Source organism: Salvelinus namaycush, chromosome 3, assembly GCF_016432855.1.
Source record: "Salvelinus namaycush isolate Seneca chromosome 3, SaNama_1.0, whole genome shotgun sequence".
Lineage (NCBI taxonomy): Eukaryota > Metazoa > Chordata > Actinopteri > Salmoniformes > Salmonidae > Salvelinus > Salvelinus namaycush.
In genome coordinates this window covers 23,455,202-23,482,224 of record NC_052309.1, presented here as the reverse complement: position 1 = coordinate 23,482,224, position 27,023 = coordinate 23,455,202, and the positions used below count along the sequence as shown (strand labels likewise).

Genomic DNA, 27,023 nt, shown 5'->3' with positions numbered 1-27,023 from the left:
ATGTAATCTTGTTGTGTTACTTTTTACTTTAGTTTATTTAGCAATGAACTGCATTGTTGGTTAAAGGCTTGTAAGTAAGCATTTCTTGGATAAGGTCTACCTACAGCTGTTGGATTTGGCACGTGACAAATAACATTTGATTTGACTGCTGCATGTATCATTGCCACTGTTCATCGAAGTCTCCCTTTTCTCAAATTCTGACAATGAAAATCCCTCTTAGAAAATTACACTAAAAGGACATTTTGGAGTAACTTTATACAGTATTCTCTTGCCCTGCATTTGAGTTATAGTTGTTTTTTTGTGATGTGGATATGACCACGCTAGTCCCCTTATGCTCAACTTATTAACCATTCTGATCACGCTTGTCAATGTTTTTGAGAAAGAGTGGAAAGTTGATTTATTTTACTTTTCATGCTGATACATGGGGCATGTTTCTTGATAAATCTGTACAACACTTACAGAATGCATACAAGGGGGGGAAAAAAGCTGACAATTAGTTTAAGACAGGACATTGAAGAGCATATTTGTTTTATACAATCATACAATTAACATAAAAAACATCAATACAGCTGTTGCTGTTAAATATTTTGTTGACAGACAGGATCAAGCAGGTAAGAGACACATAAGACAAGGAATGTTTCTTTGTCCAAATGTTCACAGAAATCAATTGGGAGTGAAGACAATTTTAAGATGAGCCAAAAACCTCTGGGAATTCTAATGACGAGCTCTTACCTGCGTTGTCAATCATTCACAAAATATTCTGAGACAGAAATCATTGAAGACATTTTTTTTAATGCTATACATATTAGCTTTGCATAAACCTCCCTTCAAAATATAATGCTTTCTTAAAATTACACAGTATTCTCCATTGTGAGGTTATCTGCAATGGTGCAAGCCACAAACAGGTATAACAGTTGCTAGTACTATGTAGCAATGTGTACCCACACTAGGTACAATGTACAGTAGCTGCCAATGTAATTACCATGTAAATGATGGACTTAGTGACACTACCTACGAAGTAGGACCAAAAGAAACATTCATGTTGGAGTGTTGTATGAATGACAGTACCCACATGGAAATAGAGAGATGCCAACAAACGGTTTCAAAAAAACAACAAAAAAACAATTGCAAACATTTGAACTGCTGATCATTCAAATAAACCAGTGGTTATTTGGATTCCACAATCTAAAATTATTTAGTTAAGAGTTCTTAAAGCTGAGCTCTGCATTAGGTGAAACAGCGCCACTGGTCGCCCCAGGCGCATTTGTTACATGTTTTGTTTCTGCTGTTCTATCACATGTGCAATGATGTCCTAGAAAATAAATAAAACATGTTTGAAGTGACATCTTCGTTGGACGTGGCAGTTTCACCGCTACGTATTCCAGCTTTAAGGGTTCTTAAGAACATGGGAATGGTGAAATACATCTAACTAGATCTAACAAAGACACAGCATTCTGTAGTGTGACAGTGTGGATAATCATTTGTTACTTATCATTGTTATCATGGTTGGTATAGTTGGACTAACCTCAAGCTTAACCAAATGTATTATGGTATTCAGCACATCAGAATGTCCGTGGTCTGTTTTCATTCATCAAAGTGCATCATGAACAGAAGGAGTAGATAGTAAAGCATATAACTCAACTCAGACTTTCTTAGAACCTGCACCTTTTGTTATCAGTTTTGATTTAAGATGCTAGTTAACAATATTGTGCTACAGCTGAGCCACTTGGGGTGCTTTAATTTCAACCTGGTACAATAGGGTACTACATTATAGAATATGTCAATTCCAAATGGTATCAGGTAGCTACAGTAGCTTTTTTTTGAGCAGTTTGAAATTTAATGTGAAACGTGTCATAATATTGTGTGTCAAATACCTGGATACTGGAACTTGCCACTTGGACCAGGATTAATTTAGTTAACACATTATATAGAGTTGATCCCATATAATATCGATCCAGATGCCAAAAGCTAAAAGATACGGCTCAGACAAAGACATATAAAGGCATCCTATCTAGACCGGAGCTCCTTTATCACAAGTTAAACAACATGTTAATTGGGTCCCTTATAACAACAAGCAGGAGGATATCCACTGACAGGACAAAAGTGCTGTCATTCTGAGAGCATGCCTCCATTCCACAACAGGACAGTGTGTGTCCAGATACGCACTGCAGTTCCACAGGAGTAGAGGCCATGGTAACAGACTAATCAACTTAAATTCTAAGGGAAAATAAAGATTGGTTTTGATTACAAAGTGCAAAGTAAATAGTTTTTGTAAAATCTATTTAAAGATTTATGGGCCAAATAAGTTCATAAAAGCTGAGCAAGGCCTATTTCAAACCATAACATGCATCTGAAATACAGTTTCAGGTACACGTATGAAGCTGAGCTATTATCTCAACTACCTCTAAATCACCTCTGCAGCATCTCACTCAAACCATTACCCTCCCTCTGTCTGCCTGTTCCCAAAATGGAGGGGGTGGGGGAGAGAAAGAAATTATAGGACATCATACCTCTTCTTTCACATTGAGCAAAGTAGATGCTGGAGGTGAGACCGATGAGCTACGAGGGAAGCAGAACAACACATTACACATGAAATATGCAACAATTTCAGATGCAAATACCATTTTAAAAATACATTTGAATTTCTCCAACAGTTACAGTTTGCAAGCACAACTATTGTCTACATTAACCTGTTAGCTTGAAAGCTTCTACTTCATTATTCTGAATGTGCTTTACCTGTCTGGCTTGTGTATACACAATTCTTTTATTATGAAATGCTCTTATAATTGATTGAAGTTTATCATTACAGTACATAACAGCATACAATAATTTACTGGATTTGAACCAAACAGTCAATGAGGCTACAAATAATTTGACATTTGATGTTGGCCTCTATGCTTAATTTGGGACAAAACAGCTGTGCAGTCTGTGCCCCTCTTCTTTATTTAGTTACCAGGTTACACCTGACACCAGGAAGCCACAACATCCCTGAACATAACATCAGCTCAATCCCTTGTTTAAAGCATTTTAGTGGGAAGAAATGTATGTCTGTGACAGTTATCACAAGCGTATCACTTCAGTCATACAAGCATGGACATAGTCTGATGATCAAGATTGGTTTCAATATTCACTTGAGCTACTTCAAAACATCTCAGCTCCTCTTCAATTATAAATCGTCAAACAACCTGAGATCAGTGACAGGGACTACTTACATTTTTAAGAGCAGGATACTTTCAATAGTTCATCATTAAAGTGAACTGATCAATTCATTTCTCAGCCATCACAGGGAAACATTATGTTTAAACAACTTGGCTTTGCAGCATGTTGAGGCCTTGCCTACCCTGACTGTATCCACTGCCATCTCGTCATCTAACATGCATATCTCGCTGATTTCTTCTATATAAGCATTTCATGGGGCAAAAGGGCGTGTGGAGATAGAGTTTCGTTTTGAACCTACCTTCCAAATTGCCTTGAAGCATTCTCAAAAAACTTGGCTTTGGAAGCAACGCTGGAGAAAGAGAAAGACAGATTCATACCAGATGATCCCTGAGACATGTTGGGCTTTACAGCACACCAAACACTCTTTTGTGTGGGCAACATTTTCTGCCCACTAAATAGCCCTGGCAATGTGAAAATGGCATGTTACTTAGGATGTTACAAAACAGTTGTATTTAAAATAGACAGGAGGGCATGTAATACAAAAGGAGTTTGGAACAGGGCAGCTTGTGATCTCATCTGTTGTGCACACTGTTTACTTGAGATGCACATACATTATTTCCATTATCTCATTATAATTAGCTATATTTAGCTAATTAGCTATCCTTCTCCTTCCTTTGTATTTTTATTTTATTATGTTATGATGTGAAGCACTTTGTTACTCATATTGAAAAGCGTTTAAAAAAAAATGAAGTGCTTATTATTGTAAAAGAGAGCTTTTGAGACACCAGAGCACAAGTATTATGACTAACACTTTTTCATTTTGTTGGTGTTTAGTGGGCAGAAAACAAATCACCCTAAATATACACTGAGTATACTAAACATTGGGAACACCGTACTAATATTGAGCACCCCCCATTTTGCCCTCAGAACAGCCTCAATTCTTTGGGGCATGGACTCTGCAAGGTGTCGAAAGCGTTCCACAGGGATGCTGGCCCATGTTGACTCCAATGCTTCCCACAGTTGTGCCAAGTTGGCTGGATGTCCTTTGGGTAGTGGACCATTCTTGATACACACGGGAAACTGTTGAGCGTTAAAAAAAACAGCAGCATTGCAGTTCTTGACACAAACCGGTGCACCTACTACCATACCCCGTTCACAGACGCTTATATATTTTGTCTTGCCCATTCACCCTCTGAATGGCACACATACACAATCCATGTCCCAATTGTCTCAAGGCTTAGCAATTCTTATTTAACCAGTCTCCTCCCCTTCATCTACACTGATTGAAGTAGATTTAACAAGTGACATCAATAAGGGATCATAGTTTTCACCTGGATTCACCCGGTTAGTCTATGTCGTGGAATAGCAGGTGTTCTTAATGTTTTGTATACTCAGTGTATTATGGCATCGCACTGCATACCCCTTGTAAAACAACAGGAGCAGGCATGTACAGAGTACAAGACTGGTCATTGGGGAGTAGCAAATTGTAGGTTATTTTGTTGCTACAATGTGATAAATTACTTCCGGCGCCGACAGAGATGGCCGCCTCGCTTCGCGTTCCTAGGAAACTATGCAGTATTTTGTTTTTTTGTGTGTTATTTCTTACATTGGTACCCCAGGTAATCTTAGGTTTCATTACATACAGTCGGGAGGAACTACTGAATATAAGAGCAACGTCAACTCACCATCATTACAACCAGGAATATGACTCTCCCGAAGCGGATCCTGTGTTTTGCCTTCCACCCAGTACAATGGATCTGATCCCAGGCGGCGACCCTAAACAACGACGCCGTAAAAGGGGCAAACGAAGCGGTCTTCTGGTCAGGCTTCGGAGACGGGCACATCACGCTCCACTCCCTAGCATACTACTCGCCAATGTCCAGTCTCTTGACAACAAGGTTGATGAAATCCGAGCAAGGGTAACATTCCAGAGAGACATCAGAGACTGTAACGTTCTTTGCTTCACGGAAACATGGCTCACTCGAGAGACGCTAACGGAGTCGGTGCAGCCAGCTGGTTTCTTCACGCATCGCGCCGACAGAAACAAACATCTTTCTGGTAAGAAGAGGGGCGGGGGTGTATGCCTTATGATTAACGAGACGTGGTGTGATCATAACAACATACAGGAACTCAAGTCATTCTGTTCACCAGATTTAGAATTCCTCACAATCAAATGTCGACCGCATTATCTACCAAGGGAATTCTCTTCGATTATAAATCACAGCCGTATATATTCCCCCCCCAAGCAGACACATCGATGGCCCTGAACGAACTTTATCTGACTCTTTGTAAACTGGAAACCACACACCCTGAGGCTGCATTCATCGTAGCTGGGGATTTTAAAAAGGCTAATCTGAAAACAAAACTCCCTAAATTCTATCAGCATATCGATTGTGCTACCAGGGCTGGTAAAACCTTGGATCATTGTTATACTAACTTCCGCGACGCATATAAGGCCCTCCCCCTCCCTCCTTTCGGAAAAGCTGACCACGACTCCATTTTGTTGCTTCCAGCCTACAAACAGAAACTAAAACAGCAAGCTCCCGCGCTCAGGTCTGTTCAACGCTGGTCCGACCAATCTGACTCCACGCTTCAAGACTGCTTCGATCACGTGGATTGGGATATGTTCCGCATTGCGTCCAACAACAACATTGACGAATACGCTGATTCGGTGAGCGAGTTCATTAGAAAGTGCATTGACGATGTCGTACCCACAGCAACGATTAAAACATTCCCAAACCAGAAACCGTGGATTGATGGCAGCATTCGCGTGAAACTGAGAGCGCGAACCACTGCTTTTAACCAGGGCAAGGTGACTGGAAACATGACCGAATACAAACAGTGTAGCTATTCCCTCTGCAAGGCAATCAAACAAGCTAAGTGCCAGTATAGAGACAAAGTAGAGTCGCAAATCAACAGCTCAGACACAAGAGGTATGTGGCAGGGTCTACAGTCAATCACGGATTACAAAAAGAAAACCAGCCCCGTCGCGGACCAGGAGGCTCCCAGACAGACTAAATAACTTTTTTGCTCGCTTTGAGGACAATACAGTGCCACTGACACGGCCCGCTACCAAAACCTGCGGGCTCTCCTTCACTGCAGCCGATGTGAGTAAAACATTTAAACGTGTTAACCCTCGCAAGGCTGCAGGCCCAGACGGCATTCCCAGCCGTGTCCTCAGAGCATGCGCAGACCAGCTGGCTGGTGTGTTTAAGGACATATTCAATCAATCCTTATCCCAGTCTGCTGTTCCCACATGCTTCAAGAGGGCCACCATTGTTCCTGTTCCCAAGAAAGCTAAGGTAACTGAGCTAAACGACTACCGCCCCGTAGCACTCACTTCCGTCATCATGAAGTGCTTTGAGAGACTAGTCAAGGACCATATCACCTCCACCCTACCTGACACCCTAGACCCACTCCAATTTGCTTACCGACCCAATAGGTCCACAGACGACGCAATCGCAACCACACTGCACACTGCCCTAACCCATCTGGACAAGAGGAATACCTATGTGAGAATGCTGTTCATCGACTACAGCTCAGCATTTAACACCATAGTACCCTCCAAAATCGTCATCAAGCTCGAGACCCTGGGTCTCGACCCCGCCCTGTGCAACTGGGTCCTGGACTCCCTGACGGGCCACCCCCAGGTGGTGAGGGTAGGTAACAACATCTCCACCCCGCTGATCCTCAAAACTGGGGCCCCACAAGGGTGCGTTCTGAGCCCTCTCCTGTACTCCCTGTTCACCCACGACTGCGTGGCCATGCACGCCTCCAACTCAATCATCAAGTTTGCGGACGACACTACAGTGGTAGGCTTGATTACCAACAACGACGAAACGGCCTACAGGGAGGAGGCGAGGGCCCTCGGAGTGTGGTGTCAGGAAAATAACCTCACACTCAACGTCAACAAAACAAAGGAGATGATTGTGGACTTCAGGAAACAGCTGAGGGAGCACCCCCCTATCCACATCGACGGGACAGTAGTGGAGGAGGTGGAAAGTTTTAAGTTCCTCGGTGTACACATCACGGACAAACTGAATTGGTCCACCCACACAGACAGCGTTGTGAAGAAGGCGCAGCAGCGCCTCTTCAACCTCAGGAGGCTGAAGAAATTCGGCTTGTCACCAAAAGCACTCACAAACTTCTACAGATGCACAATCGAGAGCATCCTGTCGGGCTGTATCACCGCCTGGTACGGCAACTGCTCCGCCCACAACCGTAAGGCTCTCCAGAGGGTAGTGAGGTCTGCACAACGCATCACCGGGGGCAAACTACCTGCCCTCCAGGACACCTACACCACCCGATGTCACAGGAAGGCCATAAAGATCATCAAGGACAACAACCACCCGAGCCACTGCCTGTTCACCCCGCTATCATCCAGAAGGCGAGGTCAGTACAGGTGCATCAAAGCAGGGACCGAGAGACTGAAAAACAGCTTCTATCTCAAGGCCATCAGACTGTTAAACAGCCACCACTAACATTTAGTGGCCGCTGCCAACATACTGACTCAACTCCAGCCACTTTAATAATGGGAATTGATGGAAATTATGTAAAAATGTGTCACTAGCCACTTTAAACAATGCCACTTAAATATAATGTTTACATACCCTACATTGCTCATCTCATATGTATATACTGTACTCTATACCATCTACTGCATCTTGCCTATGGCGTTCTGTACCATCACTCATTCATATATCTTTATGTACATATTCTTTATCCCTTTACACTTGTGTGTATAAGGAAGTAGTTGTGGAATTGTTAGGTTAGATTACTTGTTGGTTATTACTGCATTGTCGGAACTAGAAGCACAAGCATTTCGCTACACTCGCATTACCATCTGCTAACCATGTGTATGTGACAAATAAAATTTGATTTGATTTAAATTGACACTGAAATCACAGTGGGGAACATCTGAACACACTAGTGAAAGAGTAAAATCTTTGACCTAAATGCACCCAATGGAATTAGTATGTTGTGAAGGGTTCAAAACAGTACATTTAACAAGAGACTTACAAGGACTGGAGAAAGACCCAAAGGAAACTCAAGGCTAAACACATCATTTTGTGATTGTTCTCTTGATTAAGATTTTAATCAGTCTGGATGGAATGTCTGAGTCTGGCTGAGTTCTAAGGTCTACTCACTATGATGCCGGGGTGTCCTCGCTGGGGGTTGCAGTGGGGCTCTTGTGGGATGCAGGGTATCGGCTAGGGGGGTCAGGGGGTCTGGTTGGAGGTCTGCAGATGGCAGGCTTCTCAGCCGGAGACCTCGTTTTGATCATACCGTCACTTTCTGCTGCAATGCAAGGAACGAAAACCTTAGCTTCCATAACAGAACCAAGAGCTAACACAATGAAATCCACTTTCAACCTTCTTTCTCATTGAACATGATATCAGTACCACAGAGCAGCTAGGTACTGTACTGCTGCACTGTTGTTAAGCGGAGTATAAAATGCAGTCTAGAATTCATAGCATGTTTGTATAGGCTACAGGTTGTTCCGCTACCTTCTCGAATGACCCCAACACTTCGAGGTGGTCTTCTGCCTTGGAAGGACTGCGCTCGGTTCACAGTGACTCCCGTCTCTCCATTGGCTGTTACATCTGGCCTCTGACCTCCATCCGGTAGCTTAGCAACCAGTTTGGCAACGTCAAAGTCTGAGTGTCTGTCCTGGCGGATGGATGGCCTCGGCAGGAGGGCCTGCCTCTGAGGAGGTTCCCGAGGGAGCCGTGGAGGGGCAGTTATGGGTTTGGTCCTCTGGAGAGGTGTGGGGCTCGTTGGGGTGTCCCCGCCAGCATCCACCCCCTCTGGTCTGCTACCATTTTGCTCATCTGTGAGACAAACACAGGAACATTTTCAAATCAACATACAAATAGAGTACACATTCAGCCCAGGCATATCCCTGGTTTACCTTCTTGTGGTTGGGTTTAGTGCAGAGGTTGTTGTTTTAACTGATTTTGAACTTGATATCATTACTTCTCCTGAGCTCCTACCTACCATGAGTAGTATACTTCTACTTACAGAATGTTATGTCAATACATGTAGTGTGAGTGATCATAGCATATTTTAATAGCATACCTATTAGAAAATGAATAATTAAAACCAATCAAAAATAAATTAACCATTATGAAAATAAATGAAACATTCTTTATATGATTTTATTTGTTTATTTGGATCCCATTAGCTTTTGCAGAAACATCTGCTACTTTTCCTGAGGTTCCTAGAGTATTATAAAAGCAAGTCTAATGTTGGCATTTGGGCGGATGCATTTAACAATGGCAGAAAGCACAAAACCTTTACAGTTAAATACATTTGTGGATTAATAGTCTGAGCTGGAGAAAAATATGGTTTTAAGGAAAGTGAATTGTGTATAACAATGATCTATTAATATAGGAGATTAAAAAGTAAACAGACGACTGGGTTGCACTCTCATCTGGAGTCATGATGTTGGCCAGGTTTCCAGTTGTACATACACTATTCAAATGCTGCGAGGGATTTAGACAGGTGGTAGTTTGATGTCAAGCAAATCGGAGCTGGTTATTTGGTAACTCCAAGCAGGAACTCAGAAGAGTGATAAATAAAATACCACACAATGAGGGGAGGACACGCTGCAAGTGTTCCACATCTTTCCATACCACAGTAAATGAAAGGCATGACTCACACAGACATTTAATCCAAAGTTACAAGAGATATAAATTACATGATTTAGGGTGCGTTAACTTCCATTCAGTGAGCACGGCCTAAGCAAGACCTCCAACTGCCTTTCTTTAAGCGCAGTTAACAAAAACAGTTAATGGTTCAACTTGGCTGAGGAGGAGGTCGTAGTAAGCCAACATCTGGATATGCCATTGGCCACTATGCAAAAAATGTAATGCTTATTGTTTCCGAATCAACAAAACAGCTTGATAAAATGTCCCATCAAAGAAGGGCATGCGATTAATGTAAAGATCAAACATTTAGAAAGAAAAGTAAAAGCACTATTCTATTTTAGCAATTCACAACGAGTACTTAAGATTCACACTTGTTTATTCTGTGCACTGTATTACTACATCAGCCACCTACTGTATAAATCACCTTACACATACCAAGTGTACACTGTAATAATCCTAATAGAATTATTTGCATTCACAGGACAAGGGATGGTAATGATAATAATGGTGATGGTGATAATGAGGATGATGATTAAACCAAAGGCTGATAATTACTCTCAGTGTTCTGGAGCTGGCCATAATTAACTGCTGGGTAGACGCGGGGCGTGCGCTTGGAGATGGTGATTGGTTGCCGTTTCCTTGGGGTAATCCTTGGAGGCGGCATGGGTGGGGCTGTGGAACTCTCCTCTGGCGCAGTGCAGAAGATCTGTAATCACCCCAGCACGTCCAAAATGACTCACATTATATAGACATTCAACTTGAGAATATGCATTTAATAACATCTAGAATGTAGTGTACCATGGAATACTTGAATGTTTATGATGCCACAGTGCATTAAATAACAATCACATGACTCTTGAACTCTTTGCAAAGGAGGAAAGGTAATGAAATTTTTCAAATTCACCTTGGTGTAGTCCTCGATTAGAATCTCAACAACAATGTTCTGGAACTTTATATCCAACATGGCTGCCACAGTCTCTTCCTCTGCCCTCATCAGGGTGGGGCCAAAGATCACGCCCATGTTGGAGGGAGTCATCAGGTTGTCTCCACTGTTGCTGCAGACACTGCCAACAGGAATCCAGACGGGTTCGTAAACATGATTCTCTAAAGACATGTCCAACAGGAACAAACACCTCTCAAATAGGGAAGAGGGAAGTTAATGCCAGTTAATGTCAATTTACAATTGCACAACTACTATTAATGCATTAAATAAAATTATTTTTGGAAGATTGGACAGGTATTTTCCTGTTTAAATTTACATTGACACTATGCATAGATGCATGAGTCTCAGTCAGATACTTTACCCATCTGAACAGATGCCACTTAATCCCTTCACTGACGCACATGCAACAACACCACAAATGCAATTACAAAACAAGAAAAGGCCTACATAAGCATAACTTGTATAACTTCATCAGTTAAGAGGCACACAGAGACTGAAGCACAACAGTGGCGTGTCATATCAGGTTAGCTCTTACTTCACCAGGTGTTCGATCAGTAGGCTTAGCATTTCTCGATTCTTCTCTGGGAGTTTGTATGTCAGGGAGTGGATTGCACCCAGTCGATCATCTAGACTATCTGATTCTAAGAAACAAGATTTAAAAAATTTTACATGAGCAATAACTGACATATTATCCCTAAGTTAGATTGAGACCTATTATGTTAAGAGCAATGTGAATGTATTCATTCGTAATTAACACAATCCATTACACACACACACACACACAGTACCAATCAAAAGTTAGGACACACCTACTCATTCAAGGGTTTTTCTTTATTTTTACTATTTTCTACATTGTAGAATAATAGCGAAGACAGGAAAACTATGAAATAACACCTATGGAATCATGTAGTAACCAAAAAGTGTTAAACAAATCGAAATCTATTTTATATTTGAGATTCTTCAAATAGCCACCCTTTGCCTTGATGACAGCTTTGCACACACTTGGCATTCTATCAACCAGCTTCATGAAGTAGTCACCTGGAATGCATTTCAATTAAAAGGTGTGCCTGGTTAAAAGTTAATTTGTGGAATTTCTTTCCTTCTCAATGCGTTTGAGACAATCAGTTGTATTATGACAAGGAAGTCAGGGTAGTATACAGAAGATACCCCTATTTTGTAAAAGACCAAGTCCATATTATGGCAATAACAGCTCAAATAAGCAAAGAAAAATGACAGTCCATCATTCATTTAAGACATGAAGGTCAGTCAATACGGAAAATGTCAAGAACTTTGAAAGTTTCTTCAAGAGCAGTCGCAAAAACCATCAAGCGCTATGATGAAACTAGCTCTCACGAGGACCGCCACAGGAAAGGAAGACCCAGAGTTACCTCTGCTGCAGAGGATAAATTCATTGGAGTTACCAGCCTCAGAAATTGCAACCCAAATAAATGCTTCAGAGTTCAAGTAACAGACATCTCAACATCAACTGTTCAGAGGAGGCTATGTGAATTAGGTATTCATGGTCAAATTGTTGCAAAGAATCCATTACTAAAAGGACACCAATAATAAGAAGAGACTAGCTTGGGCCAAGAAACACGAGCAATGTTCTTGGTCTGGAGTCCAAATGGGAGATTTTTGTTTCAACCGCCGTGTCTTTTTTAGACGCGGTGTGGGTGAACCGATGATCTCTGCATGTGTGGTTCCCACCGTGAAGCATGGAGGAGGTGGTGTTATGGTGTGGGGGTGCTTTGCTGGTGACACTGTCTGTGATTTATTTAGAATTCAAGGCACACTTAACCAGCATGGCTACCACAGCATTCTATAGCGATACACCATCCCATCTAGTTTGGGCTTAGTGGGACTATCATTTGTTTTTCAACAGGACAATGACCCAACACACCTCCAGGCTGTGTACAGTATGGGCTATTTTACCAAGATGGAGAGTGATGGAGTGCTGCATCAGATGACCTGGCCTCCATAATCACCCGACCTAAACCAAATTGAGATGGTTTGGAATGAGTCGGACCACAGAGTGAAGGAAACGCAGCCAACAAGTGCTCTGCATATGTGGGAAGTCCTTCAAGACTGTTGGAAAAGCATTCCAGGTGAAGCTGGTTGAGAGAATGCCAAGTGTGTACAAAGCTTCCATCAATATAAAATATATATTTTGATTTGGTTAACACTTTTTTGGTTTATATGCATAGACATTGTGCATGAGAAAGTTCATCAGCAAATCCTCATCCCAGTCAAAACATTTCAGGTGTCCAATTGCACACCTGCTGCTACATTGCGGTGTAATGTGAACCTCAAAAAGTTAAAAGATAATCTCCCATACCCCAGGAGCCCTATCTCAGTTAAGAGGTTTAGAGCTGGTGTATAACATGCTTTTACAATGGTTTTACCATTTAATTATGGCATGTTCAAACAAAATATGGAGTTTTTCTCACACACTTTGATACTGTGGATCCAGTCTGGAGAAACGGACCAAAACAAAATTACGTTAGGAGGCAAGGGACGAGGATCCCCCGCAGGAGAACTGAATAAGATATCCAGAGGTAGGAACTTTAATTGACTGGATCTAATAAAATAAAATGCCTGATGCTATTATACCCTTTTTCTTTGTTATTGCTTTTTTCACAGGGAACACACAGATAGATGGTGTGTATTTTTATTTAAAAAATTGTATAAAGAAAAAAAAAAATAGGGATTTGACTTTAAATTTACAGTACTGAACAGAGAATGTTTTTCCCCCTTCCCTTTTATAGCTGTAACCCAGCCTGTTGAACTTGAGTGAACTCACTCTGATGGAGAACAAATGCACAATTAACTGTAGAAAGAGCACTTGGAAGACATAAAACAAGATGTGGAAGTAAACCACCTGTTGCTCAGCTCCAGCTACATTTTAGTCATATCTAGAGTGACAGTAGTGAGTGCATACATTTTTATATTTTATTCGTACTGGTCCCCCGTGGTAATCGAACCCACAACCCTGGTGTTGTAAGAGCACTGGTCTACTAACTGAGCTACACGTTACTTCTAATGACTTGTACGATACCAAAAAAGTGTTCGACAAAAACATGCCCTCGCATGAGAAGGAAATGTAAATGTGCCACGAGACTATCCTAAAGATCTATAAATCTGACCTACATGTTCTGATAACAGAAATCCATCAGTTTAGTGGACTGGTGCAGCTTTTCTTTTTAAAGTGTGTAAGCCATGTGCAAATAAAATGTTGATCTTGAAGTGGGTCTGAGTAATTGTTTCTCCAAGTCATTGTGTGTAAGCCATGTGCAAATAAAATGTTGATTTTGAAGTGGGTCTTAGTAATTGTTTCTCCAAGTCATCTTACTTGCTGCTAAGATGAGGTCCCTGTTGAGAGCGTAGGTCATCAGAGGCTCTGTTAAACTCCTGTGGATGAACACGCGAGATCAGGTAAACAAGTAGAGTACAAATACTCCAACACTCACATCATACCCTAAAACAGCCTTTCTAATAACTGCTACTGAATTGTTGTTCATGCACTTTCAGCATCAACAAGTGCTACAGTACTCATTCTGAATGAATTTAAGAGTCCACTGGCAAAGGTCTCCTTCTCAAAATGTTCCTTCCTAGTCTGAAATTAGACTTAACAATGCAGTGTTAAGGCATGAGTGACCAAAGGCCTAATGTAAGCCTTCAAGCAGCTGCCTGGCCTCCTCAAAGTGTGGAGAGACAACCTGTGAGTAAATCATTATGAGGGGTATTGGGGGAGGATAAAAACCTGGCCTTGAAGACAAGAGGCCTTGAAGACAAGAGGCCTTGAAGACAAGAGGCCTTGTCACTGAGCACTTTAAGCAGCAAACAATTATACTAGGCTCATGGAGCAGAGAGAAACCTCTCATCCTTTGCCAGCATAGATGATTACAACTTTAATATGTAGTATATCTAATCACAGCACATAACTTATTTCAAAACATGGCATTATATTTTCTCATAAAACAAAGAATATACAGTCTGGAAATGGCAGAGCGCTGTTTCGCCCTCTTTAAATGTCTGTAATTTAGAAGCTGAGTGCTAATGGGCATCAAACAAAGCTTGGTCTAACATCATTCTATAGAACATGTTGTTCCAGAGCAACTGGCTCAGGTGACAGAGCAACTGGCTCTGTCACCTGCTAGATGATTTAAGAGAGGGGTGTCAAACTCATTCCATGGAGGGCCTAGTGTCTGCTGGTTTTTGTTTTTTCCTTTCAATTAAGACCTAGACAACCAGCTGAGGGGAGTTTTCCACTAATTAGTGACCTTAATTCATCAATCAAGAATAAAGGAAGAGCCCACAGACACTCGGGCCTCCGTGGAATGAGTTTGACAAGATTTAATAGGACGGTAACACACCGGAGATAAAACTTCATGGCACTTGTGATGGTTTTAATGTCCCAGTCGCTGCTGTGGAAATCCACATCCCCTGGGCATTTCTGATCTACAGGAAGAGGAGAAAGCCGATTAAAAACAAAACAAGAACACACAATTCTGAAGATTGACAACAAATACAGGTTAAACTCAAATAAAGCATACTATTTAAGTAGTGCCCCTATTTACTCAAATGACAACACACGTCACTCAATTCAGTGCTTCTGAGTTTCATGTATCAAACCGTTATTTCAGTTATATTAAAACAAGGAAAATATGGAGTCCCGTCAGATTACAGACCCATAAATGTAATAAAATGTGACAATAAAATAATAACAATACTCATAAGCAACAGAATGGCAGAAGTATTACCAGACTTGATACATATTAAGCCAACATTGTTTATTAGAAATATACACTTACAAATAAAAACATGTTTCAGTATAATACAGTACTCTAAAAAACAAGATGTATCAATAATGGCTGTTGATACCGAAAAGGCTTTTCACCGTCGAGTGGCCTTTTCTATTCAAAACTTTGGAAGCTTTCAACTTTACACCTGAAATAATAAATGTAATAAAAATATCCTGTATTGTTTAGTGTTGTGGCTTTGCTGGCATGCATCCCACATTTTTTCTCTCTGCTCCAAGAGCCCCCCCCTCCCCCCCCCCACCCACCAAGAATTACATGTTAAAAATCGCCCCCGGGTACGAGATTGGGATGTCCTCTCTCCCCCCTCATGTTTGCACTGACAATACGTGAAAATAGTCTGGGGATGAGCATGCGCATCTTCCATATGTAACCATTGTTCCTCTTTAGTGCATTTAACAATATGTCGCAAGTAAAAACCTTTGGTATCTCAGCATATAAAATTAACGTGAAAAAAAATGAAATTATGGCAATAGGAAAAATACAATTTAACTTGTGATCTACAGCAATCCTTTAAGTGAACCACAAAAAATGTAAATACTTAGGATATTTAAGTGACAATAAAACAAATATATTAAGATAAAGTTATCCCAGATCTAATTCAATTGAATAATCTCCCCATAAATTTAACAAGTAGAATAAACCTCTTTAGAATGGCATGGCTCCCAAAGTTTGTATATTTATTCTCAGTAATACCAATTACCCCACCAAAGACATTCTTTAAAAAAAAGGAAACTCGGTCGTAACAGACTTCACATGGGCAAATAAAACTCTGAATAATTAGGAACGTTTTACATCCCTAAATCGGAGGGTGGTTTTAACCTTCTAGATTTGGAATTGTATCAACTCGTTACCCAAGGTTTTTACTCGCGACATATTGTTAAATGCACTAAAGAGGAACAATGGTTACATAATGAAGATGCGCATGCTCATCCCCAGACTAAAAAAGATATATATATATTTTTTAAATAAACTGGAAAAAAGTTATAAAATATCACCTTTTTTTTTTTTTGCAGAAATGTTAAAACATTTTCTTTACAGGGGCCCTTGCAAACACGTTCTGATTAGAGTGTTATTTATTTCATTTTCTTAAGGTCACTGGCAAGTTATCTACAGTAGGTGCAGCTAGTTGAAATATCTGACTGTATTGGTGAATTAAAGTATTCATTTACTTTCCGAGTTTGTCTCAGATTATTTTATTTATCTTAAAATACAAGTATATATAAAATGCCAGTGTCTTTTGCACTGTTTCCACAACAGTAAAACTATTATGGAGGGTTGGATACAAGATTATGATATGGATACAATATTATGATAAATTAAGCCTTTGCAGTAGCACATAGTGACATCTAGTTTAATATTGGAAAAAATAAATGTTATATTTATTTATGTTATATTTGCCTTAGGGGCAAGGGAATTACTTATAAACTACTTCATAAATATGCATTTGGTGCTTTTTAATATTGCTTCAAAATCTGCTGTTTGCCTGGCTACCCAAAATACTTGCTTCGCCCAAACGCTACACCACACCCACGGACGTTACTTTGTTCTCCGCAATGAGTCTGGATCTGTGTAGCTCCCCGATGACTTCTAGAATGCAAAGACATTCTAACTGTTCTGATTGGTCCTAGAAAAACTGCTGAGTTGGGCCAGAGTCAGAACACACATGGGTAAAGCATGTATTTTTTTAAATGTGTCATTGGCCTTGATACTCTGATTAGTTAGAAATGATCCAATCACTGAGGTCTTTGTTTTGCACAACAACCGTCTCAGAATGAAGTATGTAAAAAAAAAAAAAGAAGCAAAATAATTCAGTTTGAGTTCTCAGGCAAGCTGTGTGTGCCAGTAAAACAGGGAAATGTAACAGTTTAATCTCTGTATTCTGCTTCAAACAGCCCCTCTGTTTCATGCATTCTTCAATCCCATCTATCTATCTATCTATCTATCTATCTAGAGAGAGAGAGAGAGAACATGTCGACTGGGTAATTTCCTCACCAAAGAAAGCATTTAAAAGCTTCTGCACTTGGATGTTACTGCCAACAGTTCTGTATACTCCTTCTTGTGTGAGTCCTGTAAAAGAGAGAAGGAGAGAGTGGGTGGGGTTTAGGTAAAAGGAAAGAAAAGGGGGAGTTTCCGCCAGAGAAATTCAGAGCAGTGGAAATGTACAGGCTGTTCCTCAGTGCAGGCCTGTATCAACTGGAGTGAAAATAAGGACGTAGCAGACAACGCCTTCACAACGCTAGCCTACCTCCCAGCCTCTTCCAAATGAATGATTTGCTTCACTGCTCCAGTGGATGGCTGGAGTTTATGTTATCATACGAGGCCTGTATATCTTCCTAGTTGTGAAAGATAAGAGGATAATTTAATGTATGCCATTTAGCGGACGCTTTTATCTAAAGAGACTTACAGTCATGCGTTAATACATTTAATGCATGATTGGCCCCGGGAATCGAACCCGCAATCCTGGCTTTGCAAGTGCCATGCTCGACCACCTAAACCATACAGAATCATAGTGCTGGTGCCTCACCAAACTCGTAAATAAATTTGACGAGTGAATTAGGGAGGGCTGAAGTGAGAAGGCCCATGGAATCTAAAGAATTTGAGCTGCTTGAGAGATAGGAGCAGTTGAATGTGCCCACACATTTAACAGTTTTCTGATGCCACATGGAAATATACTCTCTCTGGAGTAATACATTTGTTGCCTACATAGTGGTATGATTCTTAAAAAGCTATGTATAGTACTGGTGCGTTATTATTAGTTATATTGCTGTAAACAAAGTAAAACAGCAAATGTAGTATGGACTGAAGTGGTCTACTATAAGGACATTTATTGTGGTGAGCTAAATGGCAAAGTTAAGCTTCCCTGCCTGGACATCATAATGCATCTGTTGTGTTTTTATTTACTGCTGGCCTCTGTTGAGAAAGTTCATTTAGGATAGCAGTGAGGCTTTAGAGTCCCTCCTTTCAAACACAACTCATCTCTGCCCTCTAACGGGCAATATGGAAAACTGACTAGACTATGACGAAACTGCCATGAAATCTGATAGGCGGCATACAAAGACAAAACGCATGGTATGGACTAAAACTTTCTGGTTACTTTACCTTTAGTTTCAACGAAGTTAATGCATTTTCTTACAAACTTGAATCCAACTTCATTCAATTCCACTGTGGAAGACAACATTTAACAGATTTCACAAGCAGTGGAATGACAAACAAATGTGTCTTTATGCATGTTCAGTGAGATTAATATGGTTTAATTCACTATATTATACTGCAGTAAAAAACAACAAATAATGAACATTGGTAATGGTACATACTTTCAGCTTGCTTGTGAATTGGGGAATGATAAATCTGGAATGAAAGGACAATGTAAAACACCAAAAAACTGATATCTGTGGAGCTTTCTGTGGCCATCATAAAAACAACCCTGAATATATGATATTATTATAAAGAGATCCGACTTTCATTATCATTACCAAAGAAAAACAGCAAGATTAGGACTATAAAACACAATGCCTTTACAGTACAGAATAACATTTGGACCAAGGGGGCTGTATGGACCCTCCAGTAAAGAAACTCACAGGCTCTTTTCCATCCATGGCCTCCATCCATAACTTCCTGTTGGCCTCCGAAACAGCCTGGAGAGTGACAGGTATGTTTCTATGGTGATAGGAACAAGTGTCACAGTTAGTGCATAGACAATATTGCATGTTTGACTAATATATTATATATATATATATATATTTTTTTTTTAATTGGCTGGTGTCCGAGCTCCTTTTTTATTTGAGTTTATTAAATCGACCATTAAAAAAACAAACACACATAAAACGTGAAAAAGCCTTACATGCACATTAGTAAAATCATCGAAGATATCACAATAAAGTCTGAGACTTATTTCCATTGTGGTCCCTCTGTCTGATAAAAATACACCTTATGGAACAGCGGGGACTGTGAAGTAACAAACAGGCACATGCATGCACACACGATAACATACGCACTATACACACAGATTTTCGTTGTAGATATGTGGTAGTGGAGTATGGGCCTGAGGGCACAAAAAACAGGTTTGTACTATCCTCTCCTGTCTCAGCCTCCAGTATTTTATGTGTCGGGGGGCTAGGGTCAGTCTGTTATATCTGGAGTATCTCTCTCTACCTCTACACCTCTACCTCTCTCTACAACTCTACCTCGCTCTCTCTCTCTACAACTCTACCTCGCTCTCTACAACTCTACCTCGCTCTCTACAACTCTACCTCGCTCTCGCCCTCTACCTCGCCCTCTACCTCGCCCTCTCTACCTCGCCCTCTCTACCTCTCTACCTCTACCTCTACCTCTCTACACCTCTACCTCTACACCTCTACCTCTACACCTCTACCTCTACACCTCTACCTCTACCTCTACACCTCTACACCTCTACCTCTACACCTCTACACCTCTACACCTCTACACCTCTACACCTCTACACCTCTACACCTCTACCTCTACACCTCTACCTCTACACCTCGCTCTACCTCTACACCTCGCTCTACCTCTACACCTCGCTCTACCTCTACACCTCGCTCTACCTCTACACCTCGCTCTACCTCTACACCTCGCTCTACCTCTACACCTCGCTCTACCTCTACACCTCGCTCTACCTCTACACCTCGCTCTACCTCTACACCTCGCTCTACCTCTACACCTCGCTCTACCTCTACACCTCGCTCTACCTCTACACCTCGCTCTACCTCTACACCTCGCTCTACCTCTACACCTCGCTCTACCTCTACACCTCGCTCTACCTCTACACCTCGCTCTACCTCTACACCTCGCTCTACCTCTACACCTCGCTCTACCTCTACACCTCGCTCTACCTCTACACCTCGCTCTACCTCTACACCTCGCTCTACCTCTACACCTCGCTCTACCTCTACACCTCGCTCTACCTCTACACCTCGCTCTACCTCTACACCTCGCTCTACCTCTACACCTCGCTCTACCTCTACACCTCGCTCTACCTCTACACCTCGCTCTACCTCTACACCTCGCTCTACCTCTACACCTCGCTCTACCTCTACACCTCGCTCTACCTCTACACCTCGCTCTACCTCTACACCTCGCTCTACCTCTACACCTCGCTCTACCTCTACACCTCGCTCTACCTCTCTACCTCGCTCTACCTCTACCGCTCTACCTCTACCTCTCTACCTCGCTCTACCTCTACCTCGCTCTACCTCTACCTCGCTCTACCTCTACCTCGCTCTACCTCTACCTCGCTCTACCTCGCTCTACCTCTACCTCTCTACCTCGCTCTACCTCTACCTCTCTACCTCGCTCTACCTCTACCTCGCTCTACCTCGCTCTACCTCTACCTCGCTCTACCTCTACCTCTACCTCTCTACCTCTACCTCTCTACCTCTACCTCTCTACCTCTCTACCTCTCTACCTCTCTACCTCTCTACCTCTCTACCCCTCTACCTCGCGCTCGCCCTCTACCTCGCGCTCGCCCTCGCGCTCGCCCTCTACCTCGCGCTCGCCCTCTACCTCGCTCTCTACCTCTACCTCGCTCTCTACCTCTACCTCGCTCTCTACCTCTACCTCGCTCTCTACCTCGCTCTCTACCTCTACCTCGCTCTCTACCTCTACCTCGCTCTCTACCTCTACCTCGCTCTCTACCTCTACCTCGCTCTCTACCTCTACCTCGCTCTCTACCTCTACCTCGCTCTCTACCTCTACCTCGCTCTCTACCTCTACCTCGCTCTCTACCTCGCTCTCTACCTCGCTCTCTACCTCGCTCTCTACCTCGCTCTCTACCTCTACCTCGCTCTCTACCTCTACCTCGCTCTCTACCTCTCCCCCTACACCTCTACCTCTACCTCGCTCTCTACCTCGCTCGCTCTCTCCCCCTATCTCGCTCGCTCTCCCCCCCTACACCTCCCCCCCTACACCTCTCCCCCTACACCTCTCCCCCTACACCTCTACCCCTACACCTCTCCCCCTACACCTCTACCTCTCCCCCTACACCTCTACCTCTCCCCCTACACCTCTACCTCTCCCCCTACACCTCTACCTCTCCCCCTACACCTCTACCTCTACCTCTCCCCCTACACCTCTACCTACACCTCTCTCTCTCCCCCTACACCTCTCTCTCTCCCCCTACACCTCTCTCTCTCCCCCTACACCTCTCTCTCTCCCCCTACACCTCTCTCTCTCCCCCTACACCTCTCTCTCTCCCCCTACACCTCTCTCTCTCCCCCTACACCTCTCTCTCTCCCCCTACACCTCTCTCTCTCCCCCTACATCTACCTCTCTCCCCCTACATCTACCTCTCCCCCTACATCTACCTCTCTACCTCTCTCTCTACATCTACCTCTCTACCTCTCTCTCTACATCTACCTCTCTACCTCTCCCTCTACCTCGCTCTCTACCTCGCTCGCTCTCTCCCCCTATCTCGCTCGCTCTCCCCCCCTACACCTCCCCCCCTACACCTCTCCCCCTACACCTCTACCCCTACACCTCTCCCCCTACACCTCTACCTCTCCCCCTACACCTCTACCTCTCCCCCTACACCTCTACCTCTCCCCCTACACCTCTACCTCTCCCCCTACACCTCTACCTCTACCTCTCCCCCTACACCTCTACCTACACCTCTCTCTCTCCCCCTACACCTCTCTCTCTCCCCTACACCTCTCTCTCTCCCCCTACACCTCTCTCTCCCCCTACACCTCTCTCTCTCCCCCTACACCTCTCTCTCTCCCCCTACATCTACCTCTCTACCCCTCTCTCTCTCCCCCTACATCTACCTCTCTACCTCTCTCTCTACATCTACCTCTCTACCTCTCTCTCTACATCTACCTCTCTACCTCTCCCTCTACCTCGCTCTCTACCTCGCTCGCTCTCTCCCCCTATCTCGCTCGCTCTCCCCCCCTACACCTCCCCCCCTACACCTCTCCCCCTACACCTCTACCCCTACACCTCTCCCCCTACACCTCTACCTCTCCCCCTACACCTCTCCCTCTCCCCCTACACCTCTACCTCTCCCCCTACACCTCTACCTCTACCTCTCCCCCTACACCTCTACCTACACCTCTCTCTCTCCCCCTACACCTCTCTCTCTCCCCCTCCACCTCTCTCTCTCCCCCTCCACCTCTCTCTCTCCCCCTCCACCTCTCTCTCTCCCCCTCCACCTCTCTCTCTCCCCCTCCACCTCTCTCTCTCCCCCTCCACCTCTCTCTCTACCCCTCCACCTCTCTCTCTCCCCCTCCATCTACCTCTCTCCCCCTACACCTACCTCTCTACCTCTCTCTCTACATCTACCTCTCTACCTCTCTCTCTACATCTACCTCTCTACCTCTCTCTCTACATCTACCTCTCTACCTCTCTCTCTACATCTACCTCTCTACCTCTCTCTCTACATCTACCTCTCTACCTCTCTCTCTACCTCTACCTCTCTCTCTACATCTACCTCTCTACCTCTCTCTCTACATCTACCTCTCTACCTCTCTCTCTACCTCTCTCTCTACCTCTCTCTCTACCTCTCTCTCTACCTCTCTCTCTACCTCTCTCTCTACCTCTCTCTCTACCTGGTCAACTCTCTAGAGACAGCGGTAGAGATACTCTCAATGATCGGCTATGAAAAGCCAACTGACATTTACCTCTGAGGTGCTGACTTGTTGCACCCTCGACAACTACTGTGATTATTATTATTTGACAATGCTGGTCATTTATGAACATTTGAACATCTTGGCCATGTTCTGTTATAATCTCCACCCGGCACAGCCAGAAGAGGACTGGCCACCCCTCATAGCCTGGTTCCTCTCTAGGTTTCTTCCTAGGTTTTGGCCTTTCTAGGGAGTTTTTCCTAGCCACCGTGCTTCTACACCTGCATTGCTTGCTTTTTGGGGTTTTAGGCTGGGTTTCTGTACAACACTTTGATATATCTTTCTTCCAAGATGGCATAGCAGTTCAGACGTCATTTTGCCCTCGTATTGTCGTGTCCTGTATATATATTTACACCTTTCTTCGCATATCTTTTATATATTTTATTATCCAAGAACTCAACTACAAAAAGCTTTCCTGCAACCCGCCTCACCAATTACAGAAAAAAAAGTATTATTTACCTAAAATCTGAAAATTCACAATTGAAGCTTGCCAGAAGCTAGCCAGAAGCTAACCAGAAGCTAACCAGAAGCTAGCCAGAAGCTAACCAGAAGCTAGCCAGAAGCTAACCTGAAACTACCCAGAAGTTAGCCGGTTTACTGGCTAACGTTAGTATTTCAGCTACCCACGTTTTGTGGTCATCAGCTATTCCTTTAGCTCGATAATCTATCGGCACTTTTGTACAACGCGACTCAGACCAGAACATACCGGACCTATTTTTCTCAATATCCCCGGATTTCAACCGCAAGCTCTGGACATTTACACCTTGATTTCGCAGCTAGCTAGCTGCAAACCGTGTGACTATTGGCTTACGTCGATCCCGGAGCAAACTTAAATTATTCCGGAGCTAGCCAGCTGAAGAGTTCCATCAGCCATTCCTGGGCTACAATCACCTATCCGGACCCGTTTTTTTACTACAAATGCGGAGCCCCACCGGGCCTTCATGACTGACTACCGACGTTATCTGCCCGAGGGAGTTATCCAACTGGCACCTCCGCCGCGACGTTACCTGAACGCTCATCTGGGGCCCGCTAATCGTTAGCTGTCTTATCGGCTGCTATCTGAATAAGTATATCGGACAATTTTTCTTGGGTCACTATATCTATTTTGCCAATTGGATTGATCCCCTCTACCACACGGAACCCCACTAATCTACCGACGGAAACGCACGAGGTGACTAAAAATAGACCTCCATCCTATGCTATCTTGCTACCGGCCAGCTGTCTGGATCGCCGTGACCCCAACCAACCTCTACTCACTGGACCCTTATGATCACTCGATTAAGCATGCCTCTCCTTAATGTAAATATGCCTTGTCCATTGCTGTTCTGGTTAGTGTTTATTGGCTTATTTCACTGTAGAGCCTCTAGCCCTGCTCACTATACCATATCCAACCTTTCAGTTCCACCACCCACATATGCGATGACATCACCTGGTTTCAATGATGTTTCTAGAGACAATATCTCTCTCATCATCACTCAATACCTAGGTTTACCTCCACTGTATTCACATCCTACCATACCTTTGTCTGTACATTATTCCTTGAAGCTATTTTATCGCCCCCAGAAACTTCCTTTTACTCTCTGTTCTAGACGTTCTAGACGACCAATTCTCATAGCTTTTAGCCGTACCCTTATCCTACTCCTCCTCTGTTCCTCTGGTGATGTAGAGGTGAATCCAGGCCCTGCAGTACCTAGCTCCACTCCTATTCCCCAGGCGCTCTCTTTTGATGACTTCTGTAACCGTAATAGCCTTGGTTTCATGCATGTTAACATTAGAAGCCTCCTCCCCAAGTTTGTTTTGTTCACTGCTTTAGCACACTCTGCCAACCCAGATCTTTTAGCCGTGTCTGAATCCTGGCTTAGGAAGACCACCAAAAATTCTGACATTTTCATCCCTAACTACAAGATTTTCAGACAAGATTGAACGGCCAAAGGGGGCGGTGTTGCAATCTACTGCAAAGATTGCCTGCAGAGTTCTGTTTTACTATCCAGGTCTGTTCCCAAACAATTTGAACTTCTACTTTTAAAAATCCTCCTCTCTAAAAACAAGTCTCTCACCGTTGCCGCCTGCTATAGACCACCCTCTGCCCCCAGCTGTGCTCTGGACACCATATGTGAACTGATTGCCCCCCATCTATCTTCAGAGCTCGTGCTGCTAGGCGACCTAAATTGGAACATGCTTAACACCCCAGCCATCCTACAATCTAAGCTTGATGCCCTCAATCTCACACAAATTATCAAGGAACCTACCAGGTACCACCCCAATTCCGTAAACACGGGTACCCTCATAGATATCATCCTAACCAACTTGCCCTCCAAATTCACCTCTGCTGTTTTCAACCAAGATCTCAGCGATCACTGCCTCATTGCCTGCATCCGTAATGGGTCAGCGGTCAAACGACCTCCACTCATCACTGTCAAACGCTCCCTGAAACACTTCAGCGAGCAGGCCTTTCTAATCGACCTGGCCGAGGTATCCTGGAAGGATATTGATCTCATCCCGTCAGTAGAGGATGCCTGGATATTTTTTTTAAATGCCTTCCTCACCATCTTGAATAAGCATGCCCCATTCAAGAAATTTAGAACCAGGAACAGATATAGCCCTTGGTTCTCTCCTGACCTGACTGCCCTTAACCAACAAAAAAACATCCTATGGCGTTCTGCATTAGCATCGAACAGCCCCCGTGATATGCAACTTTTCAGGGAAGCTAGAAACCAATACACAGGCAGTTAGAAAAGCCAAGGCTAGCTTTTTCAAGCAGAAATTTGCTTCCTGCAACACAAACTCAAAAAAGTTCTGGGACACTGTAAAGTCCATGGAGAATAAGAACACCTCCTCCCAGCTTCCAACTGCACTGAAGATAGGAAACACTGTCACCACCGACAAATCCACTATAATTGAGAATTTCAATAAGCATTTTTCTACGGCTGGCCATGCTTTCCACCTGGCTACCCCTACCCCGGTCAACAGCACTGCCCTCCCCTCTGCTACTCGCCCACGCCTTCCCCATTTCTCTTTCTCCCAAATACAGTCAGCTGATGTTCTGAAAGAGCTGCAAAATCTGGACCCTTACAAATCAGCCGGGCTAGATAATCTGGACCCTTTCTTTCTAAAACTATCTGCTGAAATTGTTGCCACCCCTATTACTAGCCTTTTCAACCTCTCTTTCGTGTCGTCTGAGATTCCCAAAGATTGGAAAGCAGCTGCGGTTATCCCCCTCTTCAAAGGGGGGGACACTCTTGACCCAAACAGCTACAGACCTATATCTATCCTACCCTGCCTTTCTAAGGTCTTCGAAAGCCAAGTCAACAAACAGATTACCGACCATTTCGAATCCCACCATACCTTCTACGCTATGCAATCTGGTTTCAGAGCTGGTCATGGGTGCACCTCAGCCACGCTCAAGGTCATAAACGATATCTTAACCGCCATCGATAGGAAACAATACTGTGCAGCCGTATTCATTGACCTGGCCAAGGCTTTTGACTCTGTCAATCACCACATCCTCATCGGCAGACTCGACAGCCTTGGTTTCTCTAATGATTGCCTCGCCTGGTTCACCAACTACTTCTCTGATCGAGTTCAGTGTGTCAAATCGGAGGGTCTGTTGTCCGGACCTCTGGCAGTCTCTATGGGGGTGCCACAGGGTTCAATTCTTGGACCGACTCTCTTCTCTGTATACATCAATGATGTCGCTCTTGCTGCTGGTGAGTCTCTGATCCACCTCTACGCAGACGACACTATTCTGTATACTTCTGGGCCTTCTTTTGACACTGTGTTAACAACCCTCCAGGCGAGCTTCAATGCTATACAA

At 43.4% G+C, this 27,023-nt stretch overlaps 1 protein-coding gene across 1 annotated transcript in view; it reads right to left on the bottom strand.

Annotated features, from left to right (window-relative positions):
• Positions 1-392: 392 nt before the first annotated feature.
• Positions 393-27,023, bottom strand: part of LOC120045088 (oligophrenin-1-like) — a 63,347-nt gene continuing 36,716 nt past the window's right edge. The window contains exons 11-24 of the mRNA XM_038989958.1: positions 19,151-19,229; positions 18,887-18,920; positions 18,672-18,734; positions 17,565-17,639; positions 15,126-15,210; positions 14,102-14,160; positions 11,288-11,393; positions 10,714-10,873; positions 10,365-10,515; positions 8,667-8,990; positions 8,307-8,457; positions 3,458-3,508; positions 2,511-2,559; positions 393-2,217 (exon numbers count right to left, since the gene is read on the bottom strand). Of these exons, the coding sequence (XP_038845886.1) occupies positions 2,206-2,217; positions 2,511-2,559; positions 3,458-3,508; positions 8,307-8,457; positions 8,667-8,990; positions 10,365-10,515; positions 10,714-10,873; positions 11,288-11,393; positions 14,102-14,160; positions 15,126-15,210; positions 17,565-17,639; positions 18,672-18,734; positions 18,887-18,920; positions 19,151-19,229 (1,399 nt within the window). The 3' untranslated portion in view covers positions 393-2,205. The remainder of the gene's footprint in view (positions 2,218-2,510; positions 2,560-3,457; positions 3,509-8,306; positions 8,458-8,666; positions 8,991-10,364; positions 10,516-10,713; positions 10,874-11,287; positions 11,394-14,101; positions 14,161-15,125; positions 15,211-17,564; positions 17,640-18,671; positions 18,735-18,886; positions 18,921-19,150; positions 19,230-27,023) is intronic.